This window comes from Gorilla gorilla, chromosome 4, assembly GCF_029281585.2.
Source record: "Gorilla gorilla gorilla isolate KB3781 chromosome 4, NHGRI_mGorGor1-v2.1_pri, whole genome shotgun sequence".
Lineage (NCBI taxonomy): Eukaryota > Metazoa > Chordata > Mammalia > Primates > Hominidae > Gorilla > Gorilla gorilla.
Genome location: NC_073228.2, coordinates 24045123 through 24068952, shown reverse-complemented (window position 1 = coordinate 24068952; position 23830 = coordinate 24045123). Strand labels below are relative to the sequence as shown.

At 42.4% G+C, this 23830-nt stretch overlaps 1 protein-coding gene across 26 annotated transcripts in view; it reads left to right on the top strand.

Annotated features, from left to right (window-relative positions):
- BPTF (bromodomain PHD finger transcription factor) overlaps window positions 1-23830 on the top strand; it is a 154197-nt gene that overhangs the window by 107580 nt on the left and 22787 nt on the right. For 16 of the 26 annotated variants that reach the window (XM_055387003.2, XM_031010905.3, XM_031010902.3 and 13 more), the window contains 6 exons: window positions 4185-4402; window positions 7892-8114; window positions 9151-10067; window positions 11460-11542; window positions 11815-12040; window positions 23083-23417. In XM_055387003.2, coding sequence (XP_055242978.2) covers window positions 4185-4402; window positions 7892-8114; window positions 9151-10067; window positions 11460-11542; window positions 11815-12040; window positions 23083-23417 — 2002 coding nt within the window. The remainder of the gene's footprint in view (window positions 1-4184; window positions 4403-7891; window positions 8115-9150; window positions 10068-11459; window positions 11543-11814; window positions 12041-23082; window positions 23418-23830) is intronic. The other 10 variants (XM_055387007.2, XM_063706161.1, XM_055387008.2 and 7 more) reach the window with 1 other exon arrangement.

The following is a 23830-nucleotide window of genomic DNA, read 5'->3' as shown; positions in this document are numbered from 1 at the left end:
GAAAGGAAGATGGATTATTTCAGTTAATGCTGCAGGAACAGTTGATAAGATTTAATATCTATTATGTGAGACAGGTAGCTACTAGGAAAGAGAACTAATATAAAGGAGAAAGTGCAATTTATAGGTGATGAATGTTTTCTATATACTTAGAAAACTGACAGTTGTGGTAAATTGCCAGAGAAACTGTGAATGCTGGTATTACTATGGATACACAGAGCCTTTGTTGCATAATGCCCTGTGTAGCTGTAGGTATGTGTTTGTCTGACATGCATAAGTGAATGTGTAGTTTCCAAACCACTCTCTTCTCCAGGGTTTTGCCACTTTTCTTCCCCGGAGTCTTGAATTCCCTGTGAGGATAGGGTTTGTATGATGAACCACCCAACCCTGCCGCCTGGCTGTGCAGTGCTCATTTAATGTACTTAAATGAAAGTCTGCCTTAAACGAATTAATTCTTAGTAGTAATACTCTAAAATAGCAACTGTCATATATTCATCATTTACTGTGTGCCAGGGTGTATGTGTTTTGTACATAAGCATTCATTTAATCTTCATATAAAGCAGGTACTAATACTATCCCCATTTTACCGATGAGAAAATTGAAATTCAGAATGTTGAGTAATTTCCCAAGCTATTAATCTGGGATTCAAACCAGATTTATCTGATTTCCAAGTCCAGATATTCATTTATTCATTCAACAATTATTCAATACTACCTATGTGCCAGATGCTGTTCCAGGCCCAAATGGCCATGGTTATAAACTAATCAGACAAAATAATGCCCTCATGAAACTTATAGTCTAGTGGAAAAGGTAGATAATAATGAGGTAAATTAATTATACATATATTTAAATATACTGTATAATAATGTATGAATTTTACACATATATCATGTTAAATAATGAAAAGTACTGGCCGGGCGCGATAGCTCACGCCTAATATACCAGCACTTTGGGAGGCTGAGGCGGGTGGATCACCTGAGGTCAGGAGTTCAAGACCAGCCTGGCCAACATGGTGAAACCCCATCTCTACTAAAAATACAAAAAATTAGCTGGGCATCATGGTCGGTGCCTGTAATCCCAGCTACTCGGGAGGCTGAGGCAGGAGAATCGGACTTTGTCAAAAAAAAAAAAAAAAGAAAAGAAAAGTACTTAGAAAAACTGAGGGGAGGAACGATAATGTTTAGAGTTGGGATTTGGGAATGATTTGCAGGGAGGGTTGAAATTTTAGGAAGGATGGCCTGAGAAGGACTCACTAACAAGATGAAATTTGGATAAAGACCTGAAGGAAATGAGAGAGCTGTGGAGCTGTGCAGATATCTGAGGAAAGAGTCTTTTATGAAAAAGAAACAGCAAATGCAAGGGCCCTGAGGCAGGAGTGGACCTGGTGACATTGAAGGGATGGGTAGCCAGTGGGTCTCAGGGGGACCCAAGGAGGACAAGAAGTGGGAGTCAAAGGAGTTATGGTCAGAGAGGTGGAGGGTGGGTGGGTATGGGTTGTGTCTTCAGGTGTGCACAGATCACACTGGAACTTATCCCTCTTCCTACGCCACACTAGCTTTTCCTAAGATGAGATCCGGCCGGGTACAGTGGCTCACACCTGTAATTCCAGTCCTTAAGGAGGCCAAGGCGGGCGGATCACCTGTGGTCAGGAGTTCAAGACCAGCCTGGCCAACATGGCAAAACCCCATCTCTATTAAAATACAAAAAATAGCCGGGCATGGTGGCGCAGCCTGTAATCCCAGCTATTTGGGAGGCTGAGGCAGGAGAATCGCTTGAACCCAGGAGGCAGAAGTTGCAGTGAGCTGAGACCGCCCCTCAGCCTGGGCAACAGAGCGAGACTTCACAGACCCTCGGAGTACAGTCAGAAATTATTACATTTTTGAATTTCCATTTTGATCTAAAAATAAATTGATATATACCTATTGGAGATCATCTGGGTGGCTTATAAAAATGAATCAGTACCAATCCTTTTATCTGTCTCTGCTTATGATGGCAATGTATCTGTACCAGGTGATCTCTGGAAGTGATAACTTTTCATGTATTGTTTCTCAAACTGCAATGCAAGGACATAGCGCTGGGATATAAGAGTTCTCAAATTAAAGACGTTGGCCACACTGTGTTATGCTGTCTTTCAGTTCATCTTGAGTAAATGAATGAGAGTAACCAAGAAGAATTTAGAAGAAGGAGTAATAATGGAAAACTTGTACTACCAGTTGTTAAAGCATATTATAAAGCCACCAAAATTAGCATGATACCAAAGGAAGCAACACAAATAGTTACAGAGGCATTATATGTGGGAATTGGCTGCATGACAGTGGTGTCATTTTGCATCAGTAAATGATACTAGAATAATTGGCTTATAGTTTGGGAGGAAAATAGACTTCCGTGTTACAACATATACCAGGACTAAGAACATTCTTGGGAGGATATATCTAATGAGAGAATACAAGAGAACTTTACAAGCAATAATTAAAGCCAAAATTTTTAAAAAGACTAGTCTGGCCGCATTTTTTAAAATTGCAAGTTTAGAAATAAAAACGTAGATGGCAAAGTGGAAAAAATAGTCTTTAAAAATATGTATTAAATAAGTAGGAAAAGAAATGGGCAGAGTGTGGAGAATGAATTCACAAATGAAGAACAATGACTTAAAACAGTTTTTAATGCCAACCTGTGGTAATTGAGGAAATTTAGCACTGTGATACGTGATACTATTTGCAGTTGCCTGAATATTTTACTTTACTGGTGATATCAAGGGTTGGCAGGGTTCAGTGAAATAGTCACACAGAGGTGGCAGTAGTGTGAATTGGAATAACCTTTCAAAACTTCAACTTAGTACTATATTCCTGCTATGAACCCAGTAATATTTTTTGGAGGGTTACTTTAAAGAAATAATCAGAAGCACCCAAAAATGGATAAGCAGGAATTTTACCATGGCGTTAGTTTAACAACAACAACAAAAAGGTGTGGGGGAAGTATTCTGAATGTCAAAATAAGTTTCATTTTACATATGTGCAGTAATATGAAGTATCATTCAGCCATTAAGAGAAACACAAAGAAATATATGTGTATCCACAGATGGAAAAAAGGCAGCGAGTAAATATTAAAAGCTTGAGAAATTTGATGTTATTCAGTAGTTAGTAATGAGTCTGTAAATGTCAAATTAGCTACCAAAAAATTATTCTTAGCAACTGTTCTACATGGGGGAAAATTCCACTTGCCTATTCTAGTTTCAGCAAGTTAAACTAAAAAGAGGTTTATGGAAAACTGTAGAGCCATTCCAGTTCAACTTCATTCATTCAATAGACATTTATTGAACAATTACTATGAAAGCATTATTTGGGCCAGGTGAGGTTGCTCATGCCTGTAATCCCAGCACTTTGGGAGGCCAAGGCGGGTGGATCACGAGATCAGGAGATCAAGACCATCCTGACTAACATGGTGAAACCCCGTCTCTATTAAAACAAATACAAAAAATTAGTCGGGTGTTGTGGGACATGCCTGTAGTCCCAGCTACTCAGGAGGCTCAGGCAGGAGAATCGCTTGAACCCAGGAGGCAGAGGTTGCAGTGAGCCAAGATCACGCCACCGCACTCCAGCCTGGGCGACAGAGCGAGACTCCGTCTCAAAAAAAAGAAAAGAAAGCATTATTTGAGCACTCTGCTCTAGTATTGAGGATATAGTGGTCCTTGCCTTCATGGCTCTCCCAAGCTGTCTGTCAAATAGCTGTAAGAGAAGCTTATTATAAATGCAGTTGGCCCAGAATATTCCAGATTCTTTATATTTTGTTTAAAATTCATATGAATTAATTTTTTATTAAATTAGCATCTTATTTTTAATATTATATTCCTAAGAAAAGGCAGCCTTATAAATGGCATATTTTACACATTCTTTTTTGTCTTCCCTATTATCATTTTGGTTTTAGATTTATAGGAAGAATTTTAATTGGTTTTTTCCATTATCCTACAGACAGCAGAGACTGGATAACGGTTGGCAGTGAAAACAGACTCACTGCCAACCAGGCAGGACCTTTGGATGTGGGTATATGTCTGAATGTATCCTTAGGCTCTGAATATCCCAGTGTTTTTTTGAAGATGGAAAAGAATACGTTCATGTGAGGTGTTGAATTATTTCAATTCAAAATAATGCCAAGGGTGTATAAGCATTCATAATGTTTTGCTGTTTGGGTAGGTGCTCCTCAGCAAGTGATGACTCAAATCATCAGGGGGCAGCCTGTCTCCACTGCAGTCTCCGCCCCTAACACGGTTTCCTCAACACCTGGGCAGAAAAGCTTAACTTCAGCAACGTCCACTTCAAATATACAGTCTTCAGCCTCACAACCCCCTCGCCCCCAACAAGGACAAGTGAAGCTCACCATGGCTCAACTTACTCAGTTAACACAGGGCCACGTAAGTAACATAAGCTTTATTTTAACTTTAGAGGTGATCTTATTTATTCTTGCTGTAAGTTTAAAAACATGAACTTATTTTGATACGTTTTTAAATGTGCTGATTTGAAGAAATGGTTACTTCCTGGAGTCAAACAGAAATACCTCTTAGACAGGATATAATAAACCCCAACTACTAGAGTAATCTTTAGACAGTGAGCTATAACAGTGAGACAGATAACCCTTTTAAACACCAAAATTTTATTAGTTGGCTAATCTCCATGAGACAAATAAAATTTGAGTACATTAAGCTGCTTCCTTGCAAGACTCAATATTGTTAGCAAGTCTTCTAATATTGATTAATAAATTGAATGCAGCTCCCATCAAAATCCCAAGAGGTTTTGTTTTTAGTGAAACTTCACAAGCTGATACTGAAAGTTTATATGGAGGTACAAAGTATTAAGAATATCTGTACCTTTGAAGAACAGGATTATTTGCCCTATATATGATAACCTGATATCAAAACGTAGTATAGGCTGGGCATGGTGGCTTGCGCCTGTAATCCCAGCACTTTGGGAGGCCAGGGCGGGTGGATTGCTTGAGGTCAGGAGTCCGAGACCAGCCTGACCAACATGGTGAAACTCCATCTCTACTAAAAGTACAAACAAATTAGCTGGGTGTGGTGGCATGCGCTTGTAATCACAGCTACTCAGGAGGCTGAGGAAGGAGAATTGCTTGAACCTGGGAGGCGGAGATTGTAGTGAGCTGAGATTGCACCACTGCACTCCGTCCTGGGTGACAAAGCAAGACTTCATCTCAAAAAAAACCCAAAAAACTTAGTATATAATACTTCACTAATTAACATAGTGAGGTACAGACATAAGGAGAGGCAGATAGACCAACAGAACAGTAGAGAGTGCAGAACATGAACCCCATGTGTGTGGACACTTGTTATATGACAAAGGTGACATTGCAGATCATTGAGGAAGAGATGACTTTTCAGTAAATGGTGCCAGGACAATTGAATATACATGGGAAACTGTGAAATTGGACCATTATTACCTCACTCTACATAAACTCAATTCCAGGAGGATGAAGGTCCTAACTGTGAAAGGTAAAACTATAATACCTTTAGAAGATAGAAGAATATCTTCATAGCTTTCCTAAACAGATAGAAAATGCTAACCATAAATGAAAAGATTTATAAATTCAACTACTTTAAAAATAAGAGTAAGAACCTCTGTTCATCAAACTCACTACAGAGTGAAGAAAATGAGAAAAGAACCAACCAAGGACTATTATATATCCAGAATATATAAAGAATTACTACAAATCAAGAAAGAAAAAAATCCAGATAGATCAATAGGAAAAAAGACAAACAGGCAAGGTGTGGTGGCTCACACCTGTAATCCCAGCACTTTGGGGGGCCAAGGTTTTGGGAGGCCAAGCCAGGTGGATCACTTGAGGTCAGGAGTTTCAGACCAGCCTGGCCAACATGGGGAAACCCCGTTTCTACTAAAAATACAAAAATTAGTTGGGCGTGGTGGTGTACGCCTGTAATCCCAGCTGCTTGGGAGGCTGAGGCAGGAGAATTGCTTGAACCCAAGAAGCAGAGGTTGCAGCGAGCCAAGATATACCACTGCACTCCAACCTAGGCAACAGACTCAGTCTCAAAAAAAAGAAAAACGAAAAAAAAGGACAAACCAACATTATGAGGAAATAAGAAATCTAAATGTCCCAAATTCCAAAAAACTGCTGAACTTTATTAATAATGAGAGAGTACATATTAAAACCATATGCTTAAGACATTGGTACAAATTTAAATGTCCAACAAAACCAAGAGTTAGCAAAGACATAGAGCAGAAAGAATTCTCATGCACAGCTGGTGGGCCTATCAGTCGGTTCAGCCATTTTGGAAACCTCCTGGACATTGTCTGGTAAAGTCAAAGCTGTGTATGCCCAAGGTCCCAGTATACCTTCTAGGTATATCCCTAGAGAAGTTGTTGGCCATGTGAGCACCAGAATACATGGCATAAATATTCGTAGCAGCATTGTTCATAAGAATCAAAAACTAAGAACAACTCAGGTGTCTATCAAAATCAGTTAGCTAAGTAAATTGTAGTATATTCCTACAGCAGTAAAAATGAATAGGCTTCAGCCACACAGAACTATGCAGATGATTCTCACAAATATATAATGGTAAGCTAAAGAAGCAAGTAGCTGCCAAAAAAAATACATGTTATAATTTCATTTGTATAAGATTCAGAAATAGGCAAAACTAAGCTATTTTGTGTAGGGATACAGGGCTGCTGCATTGCCTGCCTGGAGGGGGCACTATTCCCATTGTATTCTTCGTGAATATTGCTCCTGAGTTTGTGAACCTCAGTGGCCCTATATATACCTAAGATACATACCGAAGTAGTAATGAAATACAGTGTTATCATCAAAGTGAAGATAGTGCTTACCTCTAGGGGAGAGGGAGGGAATTGAAATCCGGGTGAGTCATATGGGGGCTTCTAGGACACTGGCAATGGTGACCACAGTCGCAGTTTTATAGATGTTTACTTTGTAATTTTTAAATTATACTTGGTGTTTTGTGCATTTTGTGCATAAAAAATGTATTTTAGAAAAGCAAGAGTAAATAAGTTTTGAGGGATTCACATGTATATGGAGCTTACTTAGTACATGGACTTTGCACCATCAGTTTTGGTCATTGGGAGTTTAGGGGATGGTTTTTACTTTTGCTTTCCAGTTCGCCAGCATATTCCTGGTGTTCAGGGTTTCTAGTTTAATTACAGTTCTGGACAGAAGAGACAGCGCCTAGAGAATTTTAAATTTCTGGACCCCTTTTTGGTAACTGCTCAGACCTTAGTGATCCTCCTTACTTGGTGTTTGCATTACATATCTAAAACCCTAAGCTTTTTACAGTTTCGCACACACACACCCCATAGGTAAATTGGCACGTATTGAAAGACAAAATTCAGGAGATCTAGGTTCCTTCTTTTATCTCACCTTTAAGTTGGGCAGGGTACTTGACCTTTCTAACCTGAGTTTCTTAGTTGGGAATCAGAAGAATATTTTCTCTGCCTACCCCATAAAGTCACAAGTCCATTGTGAGAATCAAATGAGGCAGTATCTATGAAGATGCTCTTGAAATTGTAAAATATGAATATAAGATTATTTAAAATCAGAATTTTGTGGGGACTTTAGTTATTCAATACCTTTATTTTATAGATTGGGAAACTTGGATCTGGAGGAACAATGTTGCTTGTGGACAGATAACTGGCTGACCATTGGGGGAGCTTGAACTGGGACTCTGGATTGTTGATGTTTTTCCTACTAAGCAACATAAATATTCTTACTTGAGCTTATCTAAATTCCTGCTGGTGACATTCAACTATGTATTTTCATTATATTAAAAGACAATTACACATAAAACTGATTTAATAAAAATGATATACATACAGATTGATGCTTTGAACACTGTTTACATGTTGTGTTTTTTCCACAGGGTGGCAATCAAGGTTTGACAGTAGTAATTCAAGGACAAGGTCAAACTACTGGACAGTTGCAGTTGATACCTCAAGGGGTGACTGTACTCCCAGGCCCAGGCCAGCAGCTAATGCAAGCTGCAATGCCAAATGGTACTGTTCAGCGATTCCTCTTTACCCCATTGGCAACAACAGCCACCACAGCCAGCACCACCACCACCACTGTTTCCACGACAGCAGCAGGTAGAGCTGTGGGTTTATCAGAAATGTCGGATGTTACTACTACACGTGGCTGGGCTAACAGAGGCCAACAGGAGAACCAGTATTTACCTTTGGAAGGATATGCCTCAAGCCAGTGAGCTCAACAGTTGACATAGTCAGCCTCACAACGTCTCGAAGCTTTTGTACCCTATTCTTACAGACTCCCTGTTACCACCACCCTCTCCCTCCTATTAAAAAAGAGAAAGAGAGAAAGGGGGCAAAAATAATGGTTATCTTGGTAACTATGCCCACACTTACTCCTTGCTAGGCCTTGTAGGTGCTGATTCAGTCATGGAGGTGATCTCAGGGAGGGTGGGTAAATCCAGTTCATGACCTGAGATTGAGAGTGGGTCCAGAACCACTTTGTTGACCTTCTGCTGCAAGTCATTGTAACTAACTACCACCACATCATGGGAGAAAAGTGAGGCGTGACAGTTAGCCTGGGCCAGATGACCCAGCTGATTTCCAGAGGCTGCAACTTACTTTGGAAACCAGCCCTCTAGAGTTAGGAGAGTGTACAGGGGACAGCCAAGAAGCAGGGCCCAGGCTCCCCAGTTTCAGAGCGTCCTGCCCTAAGCATGTCCAAATGGAGCATTTCAAAGGCATAGACCTTCTGTACCAAAATACAAAATTCTCAACTTTATTTACTTTATTTATTTTTTCGAGACAGGGTCTTGCTCTGTCACCCAGGCTGAAATGAAGTAGCACCATTACTGCTTACTGCAGCCTTGACCTCCTGGACGCAAGCAATCCTCCCACCTCAGCCTCCCGGGTAGCTTGGACCATAGGCATGCTCCACTATGCTCAGATAATTTTTTATTTTTTTTGTTTTTGTGTAGAGACGGGGTCTCACTATGTTGCTCAAACGATCCTCCCACCTCAACGTCCCAAAGTGCACAGGCGTGAGCCACCGCGCCTGGCCAGAATTCTCAACTTCAGAAGATTTCCTTCAGATTCTTCTTTAACCACAGTTTTATGTTCCAGAGTAATAGAAATGGTTCATCTTTCCTTTTTACAGGTACAGGTGAACAAAGGCAGAGTAAACTGTCACCCCAGATGCAGGTACATCAAGACAAAACCCTGCCACCAGCTCAGTCATCAAGTGTGGGTCCAGCAGAAGCCCAGCCACAGACTGCTCAGCCTTCAGCTCAGCCCCTGCCCCAAACCCAGCCCCAGTCCCCAGCTCAGCCTGAAGTTCAGACTCAGCCTGAAGTTCAGACCCAAACAACTGTTTCATCCCATGTCCCTTCTGAAGCACAACCCACCCACGCACAGTCATCCAAGCCCCAAGTTGCAGCACAGTCTCAGCCTCAAAGTAATGTCCAAGGACAGTCTCCTGTTCGTGTCCAAAGTCCATCACAGACTCGAATACGTCCATCAACTCCATCCCAACTGTCTCCTGGACAACAATCCCAGGTTCAGACTACAACCTCACAACCGATTCCAATTCAACCACATACATCTCTTCAGATACCTTCCCAAGGCCAGCCACAGTCACAACCCCAGGTACAGTCTTCAACTCAAACTCTTTCATCAGGACAAACTTTAAATCAAGTTACTGTTTCATCCCCATCCCGTCCTCAGCTACAAATACAGCAGCCACAGCCCCAAGTCATTGCTGTGCCTCAGCTGCAACAACAAGTCCAGGTTCTCTCTCAGATCCAGTCACAGGTTGTGGCTCAGATACAGGCTCAGCAAAGTGGTGTGCCCCAGCAAATCAAACTCCAGTTACCTATCCAAATTCAGCAAAGCAGTGCTGTGCAGACTCACCAGATTCAGAATGTGGTTACAGTGCAGGCAGCCAGTGTGCAAGAGCAGTTGCAAAGGGTTCAGCAACTCAGGGATCAGCAGCAAAAGAAGAAACAGCAACAGATAGAAATTAAGCGTGAACACACCCTCCAAGCTTCTAATCAAAGTGAAATCATTCAGAAACAGGTAAAGTTATTAAGTAAAAGCAGCATGTTCAGTAGCTTGAATTATTGTGCTGTGCAGTAGAATTAGTGTTTGGTTGTGTTAGGTTTCCTAAATGAGACAAAGTCATTAATGTTTAAATTTAGAAGAAACACTGAATTGACCAAAAAAAATACTGAATGACTACTGTGGTGTGGAACACTTCGTTAGATACATATAATATGTAGTCAGTGCTTATTAGGAATGACCTGTATTTTGGGAGGACTAAGATGGGAAGAATGGAGTTATGAGCTTTAATCTTTAATATAAAACTTGAGGGTTTAACTAAGTTTTAAAGCCACTTCAGACATTATAGCAATTCCTTTAAAGTTATTCAAAGTTGTCATTCCTTAGTTTGCATGTAGACTATGCAAATTATAGACAGATTAAACTCATTTGCATTTCTAGCCACACCTTTGTAAAAAAGTGTTTGAAAACATATTTCATAGCTTAAGTAAAAAGTGGCATTATCCAGCAACATCTTGCAATGGCACATTAGTGAAATAAAGTAATTTAGATGAGTTAGAATTAGTCTTCTAAAGTGAAGTCATACATATAACATCTGATAACATTACTGGCAGAAACCATCTTTTCATCTACCTATAGCTTGCTTCGCTCAGCACTAGGCAGGAGTTTGAATGTGGATTTTAAGTGTTACCAAGTTGTGAGACCTTCATTCAGTTCCTAGGTCTCCCATTCACAGTCCATGAAACTCACTTATCCCTCCTTAGCTATAGCCTCTTAAAACCCTTCTCTTTCCAGCCACATGAGATTATTACAATGATTAAATGAGGTCATAAATGTAGAAGCACTTTTTAAACAGCGAAGTTATTTTAAAGATGTAGTATTCTTATGAAAATGATGGTCATATATATTATATTTAAATGTATTATTACCCAGCTTTACTGTGTATCTATAAACTGAGAATTACTACACTGTCTTTCTATCCGCTAATCTTTGTATAGGGGAGACGAGGGACAGCTCTTTAAAATTCATTCCTGGGAAGAAAGCATAATGTTAAAAATACGGCCTTTGGAGAAGGATAGCCAGGTTAAAATTTCAGCTGTATTACTTACTGTTTCTCAAACAAGGTGGTTAATTTCTTTATGTCTCAGTATCTTGTTTATAAAATTATTGCTATGGTTCAGTGTTGTTGTATAAACGAGGTAATGTCAAGTGCTTAGCCTAGCACGGTACCCAGCAGGTGGTAAGCACCCAGGCCATCTGGTAGCTGCTAATTTTATTTATGTTACGATATAAAATTCTTACAGTTTCTTTAAAAAAACACATATGTGCTCAAATTTCTACTGTTGTTATCTGTGTACTAACCTGTGGTGATTATAAAATATGCGCTTTTGGATTTATTCTGTCCTGAAGGTGGTGATGAAGCATAATGCTGTAATAGAACATTTAAAACAGAAAAAGAGCATGACTCCAGCTGAAAGAGAAGAGAATCAAAGGTAGGGGAGACGCAGGGTCTTGTTGTTTGTCCGTCTCTTCTCTTTATCGTGCACACGCACAGAGTTCTGAGTTTATACTTGTTTATCTTGATTGAAGTTCATTAAATGAGAATACTTGGCACTAATAGTTGCTCATAACTGGTTTGAACCACTCTTGACGTTTTCCAGTCACAGAAAGTTTTTGTCTCATCTGTAGAGGCATAGAAGAATCATGTCTTAAGCCTTTCAAAATGAAATGCCCAGCATTACATAGGTTGTGTATTTTTCTCTAGAATGATTGTCTGTAACCAGGTGATGAAGTATATTTTGGATAAGATAGATAAAGAAGAAAAACAGGCAGCAAAAAAACGGAAGCGTGAAGAGAGTGTGGAGCAGAAACGTAGCAAGCAGAATGCCACTAAGCTGTCAGCTCTGCTCTTCAAGCACAAAGAGCAGCTCAGAGCCGAGATCCTGAAGAAGAGAGCACTCCTGGACAAGGATCTGCAAATTGAAGTGCAGGTAAGAGGGCACGTCCTTTTCTTCTGTGTCCACTGTTTAACATCTGAGGTTCTGCTTTTTTCCCTTGCCTTTTTAATAAAGCTTAAAATTTCAGTATGTTTTCTAGAACTTACATTTGTGTACATAGAGTAAAAAGCAGTGCAGCGTGTGTGTCTTGCAAAACAAGTCAGAGCTTTTATAACTAAATGTGTAGTTATATTGTATTCTCCAGACTAGCAACTCTGAGAGGTGAGCTTGTTGATTGAATTGTTGAAAAACTCTGAGAAGAGCTTTTCATGTCTATGACATAGTCTAGCCAAAAGTAATTAGGAGCAGAGCTTCATGAGAAAGGTACAGAGACAGTGAAGTAACGTTGAAAGAATGAAAAATAACATGAGTCCATTAAATAAGACAAATTGCACCAGGATGAGGTGGCTCACTCCTATACTTCCAGCAGTTGGGGAGGCCAAGACAGGCAGATCACTTGAGCCCAGAAGTTCGAGACCAGCCTGGTCAACATGGCGAGACCTCATCCCTACACAAAATGAAAAAGTTAGCCAGATGTGGTGGCACACAGCCCAGGTACTCGAGAGGCTGAGGCAGGAGGATCACTTGAGCCTGGCAGGTTGAAGCTGCAGTCAGCCCTGATGGCACCACTGCACTGCAGCCTGGGCAACAGAGCAAAACCTTGTCTCATAAACAAAACAAACAAACAAAAAATTTCTTCCTTGACTTGTAAATGATTCTGTAGGTATTACTAACCTGCTTTCTAGAGGAATTTATTAAAAAATGAAAGTAGGCTGGCTGTGGTGGTTCATGCCCGTAATCCCAACACTTTGGGAAGCCAAGGTAGGCAGATTGTTTGAGCCCAGGAGTTCAAGATCAGCCTAAGCAACATGGCAAAACCCTGTCTCTACAAAATACACAAAATTAGCCAAACATGGTGGCATACGCCTGTAGTCCCAGCTACTTGGGAGGCTAAGGCAGGATGATCACTTGAACCCGGAAGGCAGAGGTTGCAGTGAGCCTTGATCGTACCACTGCACTCCAGCCTGGGGAACAGAGTGAGACTCTGTCTCAAAAAAAAAAAAAAAAAAAAAAAAAGTAGGGCCGGGTACGGTGGCTCACACCTGTAATCCCAGCACTTTGGGAAGCTGAGGCGGGTGGATCATGAGGTCAGGAGTTCGAGACCAGCCAGACCAACATGGTGAAACCCTGTCTCTACTAAAAATACAAAAATTAGCTGGGCATGGTGGCAGGCACCTGTAATCCCAGCTACTTGGGATGCTGAGGCAGGATAATCGTTTGAACCTGGGAGGCAGAGGTTGCAGTGAGCTGAGATCACACCACTACACTCTAGCCTGGACAACAGAGTGAGACTCCGTCTCAAAAAAAAAAAAAAGTAGACATCTATTTATACATATATATATATACACACACACACACATATATATACATACATACATATATATATATACACACACACAGACATACATATATATACACACACAGACATACATATATATACACACATGTATATATATAATTTACACATAATTACACAGCTTTTTTAAAAAGAAGTAGGTTATCTCAAGCATTTCAAGGCCGGACACGGTGTCTCACGCCTGTAATCCCAGCACTTTGGGTGGCTGAGGCAGGTGGATCACCTGAGGTCAGTTCAAGACCAGCCTGGCTAATGTGGTGAAACTCCGTCTCTACTAAAAACAAAAATTAGCCGGGCGTGGTGGCAGGTGCCTGTAATCCCAGCTAGTTAGGAGTCTGAGGTGAGGAGAATTGCTTGAACCAGGAAGGTGGAGGTTGCAGTGAGCCAAGATCGCACCACTGCACTCCAACCTGGGCAACAGAACGAGACTGTCTCAAAACAAAAAACAACAACAACAAAAAAAAACATTTCATAACATATCTTAAACATTTTAAGAAGGTGAGAAATAGACCAGGCACAGTGGCTCATGCCTGTAATCCCAGCACTTTGGAGAGGCCGAGGCGGGCAGATCACTTGAGCTCAGGTGAAGGTTGCAGTGATGCGAAATCATGCCATTGCCCTCCAACCTGGGCGACAGAGTGAGACTGTCCCCCCCCGCCCCCCACCGCCAAAAAAAAGAAGGTGAGAAATAGTAAAATAATATTAACCAGACTAATAATACTACCTATCTGTGAAACATTAGAGATCTTCCAGTTAAAGTCAGAAACCAGAAACCCCAGTGATGCCAACAATCAACGTTATTATTTAGCATTTCTGGAAGTTCTGGCAAATGTGTTAAGCCAAGCAAAAGAAACAAAAGACAAAAAATTGAGGAAAGAAGACAACATTGTTTTTATGTGTGATATGATTATTACATCAAAACCCCAAGAAAATAATTATTACAATTTATAATTCAAGGCTGGGCACGGTGGCCCACACCTGTAATCCCAGCACTTTGGGAGGCTGAGGCGAGCGGATCATTTGAGGTCAGGAGTTCGAGACCATCCTGATCAACATGATGAAACCCCATCTCTACTAAAAATACAAAAAAATTAGCCAGGCATGGTGGCGGGTGCCTGTAGTCCCAGCTACGTGGGAGGCCGAGGCAGGAGAATCGCTTGAACCCTAGAGGCAGAGGTTGCAGTGAACTAAGATCATGCCACTGCACTCCAGCCTGGGTGACAGAGTGAGACTAGGTCTCAAAAAAAAAAAAAAAAAATTCAGTAACGTAGTCAGTTACAAGATAAACATTGAACCTGCCTCCCAGGTTCAAGTGATTCTTCTTCCTCAGCCTCCCGAGTTGCTGAGATTACAGGCATGTGCCACCATGCCTGGCTAATTTTTTGTATTTTAGTAGAGATGGTGTTTCACCATGTTGGTCAGGCTGGTCTCGAACTCCTGGCCTCAATCCACCCGCCTTAGTCTCCCAAAGTCCTGGGATTACAGGCATGAGCCACTGTGCCCGGCCTCAATTTGGGTTTTTATGGAAGCTTCATTACATAGTCATTAATGATTACATCATTGGCTGTTGGTGGTCAGCTTAACCTTCAGCCTCTCTCTCTCTCTCTCTTTCTCAGAGGTTGGGAGGTGGCACTGAAAGCCCTGAGAATCAGCCCCAGTCCTGAGGCTCTCTAGGAGCCTCCAGCCATCAGTCAATCATTAGCATTAAAAAAAAATCTTATTTTGCAGATTCTGAGGGTTTTAGGAATTGTATGCTGGGAAACAGGGAGGAAGATCAAATATATATTTCACAGTATCACAGGACCACAAAGAGGAGATTGGTCATCAGTGTTTCTCAACAGAAGCACTTTGGCCTCTTGAACAAGCCAGTTTACACACTGTAGAAGTTTAGCATCATTTAAGGTGTGCCACACACTGTTTCCGTTCCACATTCTACACAGAGTGGGAAAATAGTTGTAGTTTATATCCTTTATGTATAAAAAAGTTGGTCAGTTGCCCTTCAAAGCCAACAAATAAAAATGATCTCTAAATCTAACCCCCAAAGACAATCATTTTTAAACAACTTTATAATATATCTTGTATATATTACTTTAATGTATGTATTCATATATAAACATGTTTTATACAGAAACAATCTAACGAGGAAGAAAAGTTATACTTTGAGAAAGGAGGAGCCAGGTGCAGTGGTTCATGCCTGTAATCCCAGCACCTTGGGAGGCCAAGGCAGGTAAATCACATGAGGCCAGGAGTTCGAGACCAGCCTGGCTGACACGGCGAAACCCCATCTCTACAAAAATACAAAAATTAGCTGGGCATGGTGGCGCACAACTGTAGTTCCAGCTACTCAGGAGGATCAGGCAGGAGAATCACTTGAACCCAGAAGGTGGAGGTTGCAGTGACCCGAGATCGTGCCACTGCATTCCAGCCTGGGCGACAGAGTGAGACTCTGTCTCAAAAAAAAAAAAAAAAAAAAAATTATTGCTAAGGTAATTTGCTTTGAGTTTGAGACCAGCCTGTCCAACGTGGTGAATCCCCGTCTCTGCTAAAGTTTCAAATATGTATATGTACTGGCATATTTTAAAAATAAATTTTAATTTTCTTTTTATAAGATATGTGATTGCTTCCTTACATCTGCCTATTCTTATTTCTGCCTCTTTTTTTTAATAGGATTTTTTTTTTTTTTTTTTTTTTTGGAAATGGAGTCTTGCTCTGTTGTTCAGGCTGAAGCATGTAGGGCCATCTCCGTTCACTGCAACCTCTGCCTGCTGGGTTCAAGCAATTCTCCTGCCTCAGCCTCCTGAGCATCTGGGATTACAGACACCTGCTACCACGCCCAGCTTTTTTTCTATTTTTAGTAGAGATGGGGTTTCACCATGTTAGCCAAGCTGGTCTTGAACTCCTGACCTCAAGTGATCCTCCCTCCTCGGCCTCCCAAAGTGCTGGGATTCCAGGCGTGAGCCACCACGCCCAGCCAATAGGCTTAATTTTTTAGAGCAGTTTTACGTGCAGAACGTACAGTTCCCATATTATTCCTCCCCCACCCACACACAATTTCCCCTATTAATGTTAGCATGGCACATTTGTTAGAATTAATGAGCCAATAGTGATTACTATTATTATTAACGAAAGTCCATAGTTTACATTAAGGTTCACTCCTCGTGATCTGTGGGCTTGGCAAATCCCTAATGTAATGTATTCATCATCATAGTATCATTCATAATAGTTACACTGCCCTAACAATCCCGTGTGCCACCTTCTTGTTCCTCCTCTTTCCCCCTGTGCTAGTCTTTTTGATAAAATAATGTTTTTTAATAAAGCTTATACCTTCATTACATCTTTGAATATATCAATAAAGTTTTTGTCAAATTGTTCTTTACTTTTTTTTTCTTTTTTTTTTTGAGATAGAGTCTCGCTCTGTCGCCCAGGCTGGAGTGCACTGGCACGATCTCAGCTCACTGCAAGCTCCGCCTCCCCGGGTTCATGCCAGTCTCCTGCCTCAGCTTCCTGAGTAGCTGGGACTACAGGCGCAGGCTGCAACGCCTGGCTAGTTTTTTGTATTTTTAGTAGAGACGGGGTTTCACCATGTAAGCCAGGATGGTCTCGATCTCCTGACCTTGTGGTCCACCCACTTTGGCCTCCCAAAGTGTTGGGATTACAGGCGTGAGCCACCGCGCCTGGCCTTTTTTTTTTTTTTTTTTTTTTTGAGACGGAGTCTTACTCTGTTACCCAGGCTGGACTGCAATGGTGCGATCTCGGCTCCTGCAACCTCCTCCTCCCAGTTTCAAGCGATTCTCCTGCCTCAGCCTCCCAAGTAGCTGGGATTACAGGCGCCCACCACTGCACTCGGCCAATTTTTGTTTTTTTGTTTTTTGAAGAGATAGGGTTTTGCCATGTTGGCCAGCCTGATTTCAAACCCCTGACCTCAGGTGATCCACCCACTGCAGCCTCCCAACGTGCTAGGATTACAGGCGTGAGCCACCATGCCTGGCCCGTCAAATTGTTCTATAATTTTTTTTTTTTTTTTTTGGAGAAAGAGTTTTGCTCTTATTGCCCAGGCTGGAGTGCAATAGCACGATCTCGGCTCACTGCAACCTCCACCTCCCAGGTTGAAGCAATTCTCCTGCCTCAGCCTCCCGAGTAGCTGGGATTACAGGCGTGCACCACCATGCCCAGCTAATTTTTTTATGTATTATTTGGAGAGATGGGGTTTCATCATGTTTGCCAGGCTGGTCTCGAACTCCTGACCTCAGGTTATCCACCCACCTCAGCCTCCCCAAAGTGCTGGGATTACAGCTGTGAGCCACCGTGCCCAGCTGTATAATTTCATTTGGAGTGAATTCAGATTAGACCATTGATTTTATTGGCTTTTTTGTCTTTTTTCTTTTTCTTTTCTTTTCTTTTCTTTCTTTTTTTTTTTGAGAAGCAGGGCCTTGTTCTGTTGCCCAGGCGGGAGTGCAGCGGTGCAATCACAGCACACCACAGCTTCCACCTACCCAGATCAGTCAGTCCTTCCGCCTCAGCCTCCCAAGCAGGCGGACTGGGACTACGGGCGAATGCCATGCCACCCTGTCTGGCTAATTTTGGGGTGTTTTTTGTTGTTATTGTTGTCGTTGTTTTTTTGTAGAGACAAGTTTTTGCCATGTTGCCCAGGCTGGTCTCAGAATCCTGGGCTCAAGCAAGTGATCCTCTTGCCTCGACCTCCCAAAGTGCTGGGATTACAGGCATGAGCCACTGTACTCGGCCCTGGTTGTCTTTTTTTCATATTACATGTTTTCCTTTTCAAACATTTAAGTTTTGCAAGCTTATTTTGAGTGAGAGGAGTTTTGTTTTTGTTTTCTCTCCCAAAGCCCAGTGGAGCCCAGTCAACCCTTAACTTCCAACAGGGAGCCGGCTCTTATCACTGCCTCACACACAGCATGTTAGTCTCCCTTACCCCCCCAGAAACCCTAATGTTAGTGTTCGGCCACCTCTTCTTCCTTCTGAATCTGGAGCCTAGCAGGCCTGCAGTTTTAGTCCTGCTCACAGTTCTGTGTCTCTATTCCATTGAGATTGTTGTAACTTATTTAAGCATGCCTATTTCTTCTCAGTTTCTCTTTTTTATATTTTATTCTCATTTGTATGTTTTTGAAGGGAGAGGGAAGATCAAAGTGTGTGCCCATTATACAATCTTGGTTTTCCCAAAATCCGTCCCATGATGTTATAAACATATGAACTAGGAGATGAAACTCAAGGTTTTCTTTCTAACCTAGGAAGAAGTTCAGTCTCTCTCTATAAATAGAGAAGGGTTGTTGAATAATTTGTCACCTGACTTCTCTTTTGACTTTGTAAGACCAGATAGTCTATAGACAGAAACAGATTCATTAAACCAGGGCCATTCAGGTTTATTTAGTAAAATATTTGTGGTATGTTTAAAAGCTTTGGCCGGGTACGGTGGCTCATGCCTGTAATCCTAGCACTTTGGGAGGCCGAGGCGGGCAGATCACGAGGTCAGGAGATCGAGACTATCCTGGCTAACATGGTGAAACCCATTCACTACTAAAAAAAAACAAATATTAGCCAGGCATGGTGGTGGGCGCTACTCGGGAGGCTGAGGCAAGAGAATGGCATGAACCCAGGAGGCAGAGCTTGTAGTGAGCCGAGATAACGCCACTGCACTCAAGCCTGGGCGACAGAGCCAGACTCTGTCTCAAAAAAAAAAAAAAAAAAAGCTTCCTGAGGTACTCATGTAATGATTGTTACTAGTGTAATTGGTGCATAGGGATGGGTGACCCTGCAAAAAAGGGGCACAGCAAACTCTATTTCAGGTGCAAATGGACCTTATCTTTAGGCAAATCCTTGAAATTTTGGCAGGGGGAATCAGGTTTTCCTGTGAGTTTTTTGTTTTTGGCTTTTCATAGACATCTACATGAAGTCTCTGCTTTAGAATCTTAAAACTGTAGCTTCAGAGGCCGGGCGCAGTGGCTCATGCCTGTAATCGCAGCACTTTGGGAAGCTAAGGCTGGAGGACCACTTGAGCTCAGGAGTTCGAGACCAGCCTGGCTAACAGGGCGAAATCCTGTCTCTACTAAAAATGCAAAAATTAGCCAGACATGGTGGCGGGCGCATGTAATCCCAGCTACTTGGGAGGCTGAGGGAGGAGAATCACTTGAATCCTGAAGGCAGAGGTTGCAGTGAGCCGAGATGACACCACTGCATGACGGAATGAGACTCCATCTCGAAACAAAAAACTGTAGCTTCAGAGATTCACTTAAATTATCATTTATAGGCCAGGAGAGATGTGGCTCATGGCCTGTAATCCAAGCACTCTAGAAGGCTGAGGCGGGTGATCAGTTGAGGCCAGGATTTTGAGACCAGCCTGGGCAACATGGCAAAACCCTGTTTCAACAAAAAAGGATTAGCTGGGTATTATGATACACGCCTGTAAAGACAGGGTCTCACTTTGTCACCTATGTTGGAGCACAGTGGTGCCATCATAGCTCACTGAAGTCTTGACCTCCCAGGCTTAAGGGAGCCTCCCACCTCAGCCTTCCAAGTAGCTGGCACTATAGGCATGTGCCACCACACACCTGACTGATTTTTGTATTTTTAGTAGAGATGGTGTTTCGCCACGTTGGCCAGGCTGGTCTTGACCTCCTGGACTCAAGCGATCTTCCAGCTTCAGCCTCCCAGAGTGCTGGGATTACAGGTGTGAGCCACTGTCCTGAACCAATTTTTTTTAAAGAAGGAAAAATAAAATTAATTCAGTTCTACTTAAAAAAAAAAAAAAAAAAAGGTCAGGTGCAGTGGCTTACACCTGTAATCACAGCACTTTGGGAGGCCAAGGCAGGCAGATCACGAGGTCAGGAGATCAAAACCATCCTGGCTAACATGGCGAAACCCCATCTCTACTAAAAATACAAAAAAATTAGCCGAGTGTGGTGGCGGGCGCATGTAGCCCCAGCTACTCGGTAGGCTGAGGCAGGAGAATGGCATGAACCCAGGAGGCGGAGCTTGCAGTGAGCACCACTGCACTCCAGCCTGGGAGATAGAGCGAGACTCCGTCTCAAAAAATAAACAAAAAAAAAGCTCTTTAAAGGAAACGTGCCCGGCACGGTGGCTCACGCCTGTAATCCCAGCACTTTGGGAGGCTGAGGCGTGTGGATCACCTGAGGTCCGGAGTTCGAGACCAGCCTGACCAACATGGAGAAACCCCGTCTCTACTAAAAATACAAAAATTAGCCGGGCGTGGTGGCGCATGCCTGTAATCCCAGCTACTCAGGAGGCTGAGGCAGGTGAATCACTTGAACCCAGGAGGCAGAGGTTGCTGTGAGCCGAGATCGCGCCATTGCACTCCAGCCTGGGCAACAAGAGCGAAACTCCGTCTCAAAAAAATAAAAAAAATAAAGGAAACGTGGGCTAATTTATTTTCCTGAGAGACTATAAATCATGATGAAATGTTTTGGGAATATTTTTGGTACTTTAAATTATTGTAGAAATTTATAAATGTGTCAGATTTTGGCCAAAGTGGCTCACACCTGTAATCCAAGCACTTTGGGAGGCCAAGGTGGGCGGATCACCTGAGGGTGGGAATTGAAGACCAGCCTAGCCTACATGGTGAAAACCTGTCTCTAAAAGAATTTTTAAAAAAATTTTTAAGTCAAATTTTAAGAAATATTCTTATGGCCGGGTGTAAGTGGCTCATACCTGTCATCCCAGCACTTAGGGAGGCCCAGGCAGGCAGATCACTTGAGCTTAGGAGTTAAGTTACCTGGACAACACAGCAAGACTCCATCTCCTCAAAAAAATTAGCTGGGCATGGTAGTGAGCACCTGTAGCTACTTGAAGGGGTTGAGGTGGGAGGATCACTTGAGCCTGGCAGGTCAAGGCTACAGCAAGCCGTGTTTATGTCACTGCAGTCCAGGCAGGGTGACAAAGTGAGACACTGTCTCCACATAAGAAATACTCTTGGTCATAGCTATGATTTCTTTACACCAAGTTTGTTTGTGGATGCCAATCACAATGGGTTTGTTCCTAGGGTAATAAGGTTTGCTTTGATCATTTCCAAGAGTAAGTTGTACTACTAGATAGCAGAAGAGGTGTGCTTAAAAAGTATGGCAAATGCATATTGAGGAAGTAGTATGTTGGCCAGACACAGAGGCTCACGCCTGTAATCCCAACACTTTGGAAGGCTGAGGCAGAGTTCCAAAGATCACTTGAGGTCAGGAGTTCGAGACCAGCCTGGCCAACATGGTGAAACCCCATCTCTACCAAAAATACAAAAATTAGCTGAGTTTGGTGGCACGTGCCTGTGGTCCTAGGTACTTGGGAGGCTGAGGTGGGAGGATCACTTGAGCCTGGGAGGTGAAGGGTACAGTGAGCCAAGACTGTGCCACTGCACTCTAGCCTAGGTGACAGAGTGAGACCCACTCTCAAAAAGAAAAAACAGAGTACAGTAAAGAAGCCGGCCAAAACCAAGATGGCGATGAAAGTGACCTTTGGTTGTCCTCACTGCTCATTAAAACTTTTTAAAAAATATATGAAAAGGGGCCAGGCAGTGTGGCTCACACCTGTAATCCCAGGACTTTGGAAGTCTAAGGTGGGTGGATTGCCTGAGGTCAGGAGTTCAACACCAGCCTAGCCAACATAATGAAACTCTGTCCCTACTAAAAATACAAAAAATTAGCTGGGTGTGGTGATGGGTGCCTGTAATCCTAGCTAGTTGGGAGGCTGAGGCAGGAGAATCACTTGAACCCGGGAGGTGGAGAGGTTGGAGTGAGCTGAGATTGTGCCACTGCACTCCAGCCTGGGCAACAAAGCACTTTGGGAGGCCGAGGCGGGTGGATCACCTGAGGTCAGGAGTTTGAGACCAGCCTGGCCAACATGGCGAAACCCCGTTTCTACTAAAAATACAAAAAAATTAGCTGGGTGTGGTGTTGCATGCATGTAATCCCAGCTACTTGGGAGGCTGAGGCAGGAGAATCGCCTGAACCCAGGAGACGTAAGTTGCAGTGAGCTGAGATTGCACCATTGACAAGAGCGAAGCTGCATCTCAAAAAATATATATATGAAAAGAAAGTTATCTTTTAAAAAAAGAAAATAGTGCGTTATGTTGCGCAACTCTCCCTGCAGTCTGAAATTCTAGACATAGGAGCATCATAATAAATAAGGCAAATCTGCCTCTTTTCTGCTTTATGCTGGTCAGACCACATTTTGAGTCTCAAGGCCAGTTCATGTCCAGTCTCACTGTAAGGACAGAGAGCAAGAGCAACTAGAAGAAAGCAGCCAGTGAGTGAGGATGCTTGAAATCACCTTCTGAGCAACCACAGAAAGAGCCCAGATGGGACAGGGGCAAGCTGGGAGGGACGCTCTTCCTAGCCACTTGGCTCATCTTTCAGTCAGCTCTCCTTTGAAGATAACTAGCAGCTTTCTAGTTGTTCTTACATAGTCTTCATTTTGTTTCTAGTTGTCTTAGGTGGGTTTAAGATGTAAGAAAACTCTTGTTTGCAACTAACTAAAACTCTCACGTTAGGCTGAACTGTGGAGCTACTTTGACAAGAGTGGGTAGTGTACCATCTTCTGACCAGATCACACATTTACATGACTCTAATGATAGTCTTGTATTGTCTTTAATTGACAACAGGAAGAGCTGAAGAGAGACCTGAAAATTAAGAAAGAAAAAGACCTGATGCAGGTGGCTCAAGCCACAGCAGTAGCTGCACCCTGCCCCCCAGTGACACCAGCTCCTCCAGCCCCTCCAGCCCCTCCACCTTCACCTCCCCCTCCACCTGCTGTGCAACACACAGGACTTCTGTCCACGCCCACCTTACCTGCTGCTTCCCAGAAGAGGAAGCGGGAAGAGGAAAAAGACTCCAGCTCAAAGTCCAAGAAAAAGAAAATGATCTCTACTACCTCAAAGGAAACTAAGAAGGACACAAAGCTTTACTGTATCTGTAAAACGCCTTATGATGAATCTAAGTGAGTAGATCTTTTTGAGCTCTAGTTTTTTGTCTTGAAAGTTTAGCTATTAAATTGGATTTTGAAGAAAATGAATATTTTGGGAGTGATATAAATGAAAATATTAAATTTAAGAGTAATGTTTCATCCATGGTCTTGCATGTGATATTCTTACCATTGACGCTAGTAAAGTAAAATTTGCTATTTCACGTGTTTGTGATTGTCCTTTGTTATATTCTTTTCTGTCAAAAACAAGCTTTCTGTTGCTCCTTTGCTTCCTCTTCTTCCCTCTGAATTAACTCCAAATCAGTGAGTAATTGATGTCTGGAGAAGGAGGTGTATTACTGTTGCCCAAAATGGAGAGCATCCTTTCTGGGATCTGTTCAAAGCCCTGCGAATACATGAAATCCTGGAAACCATTTGAACATGAATGG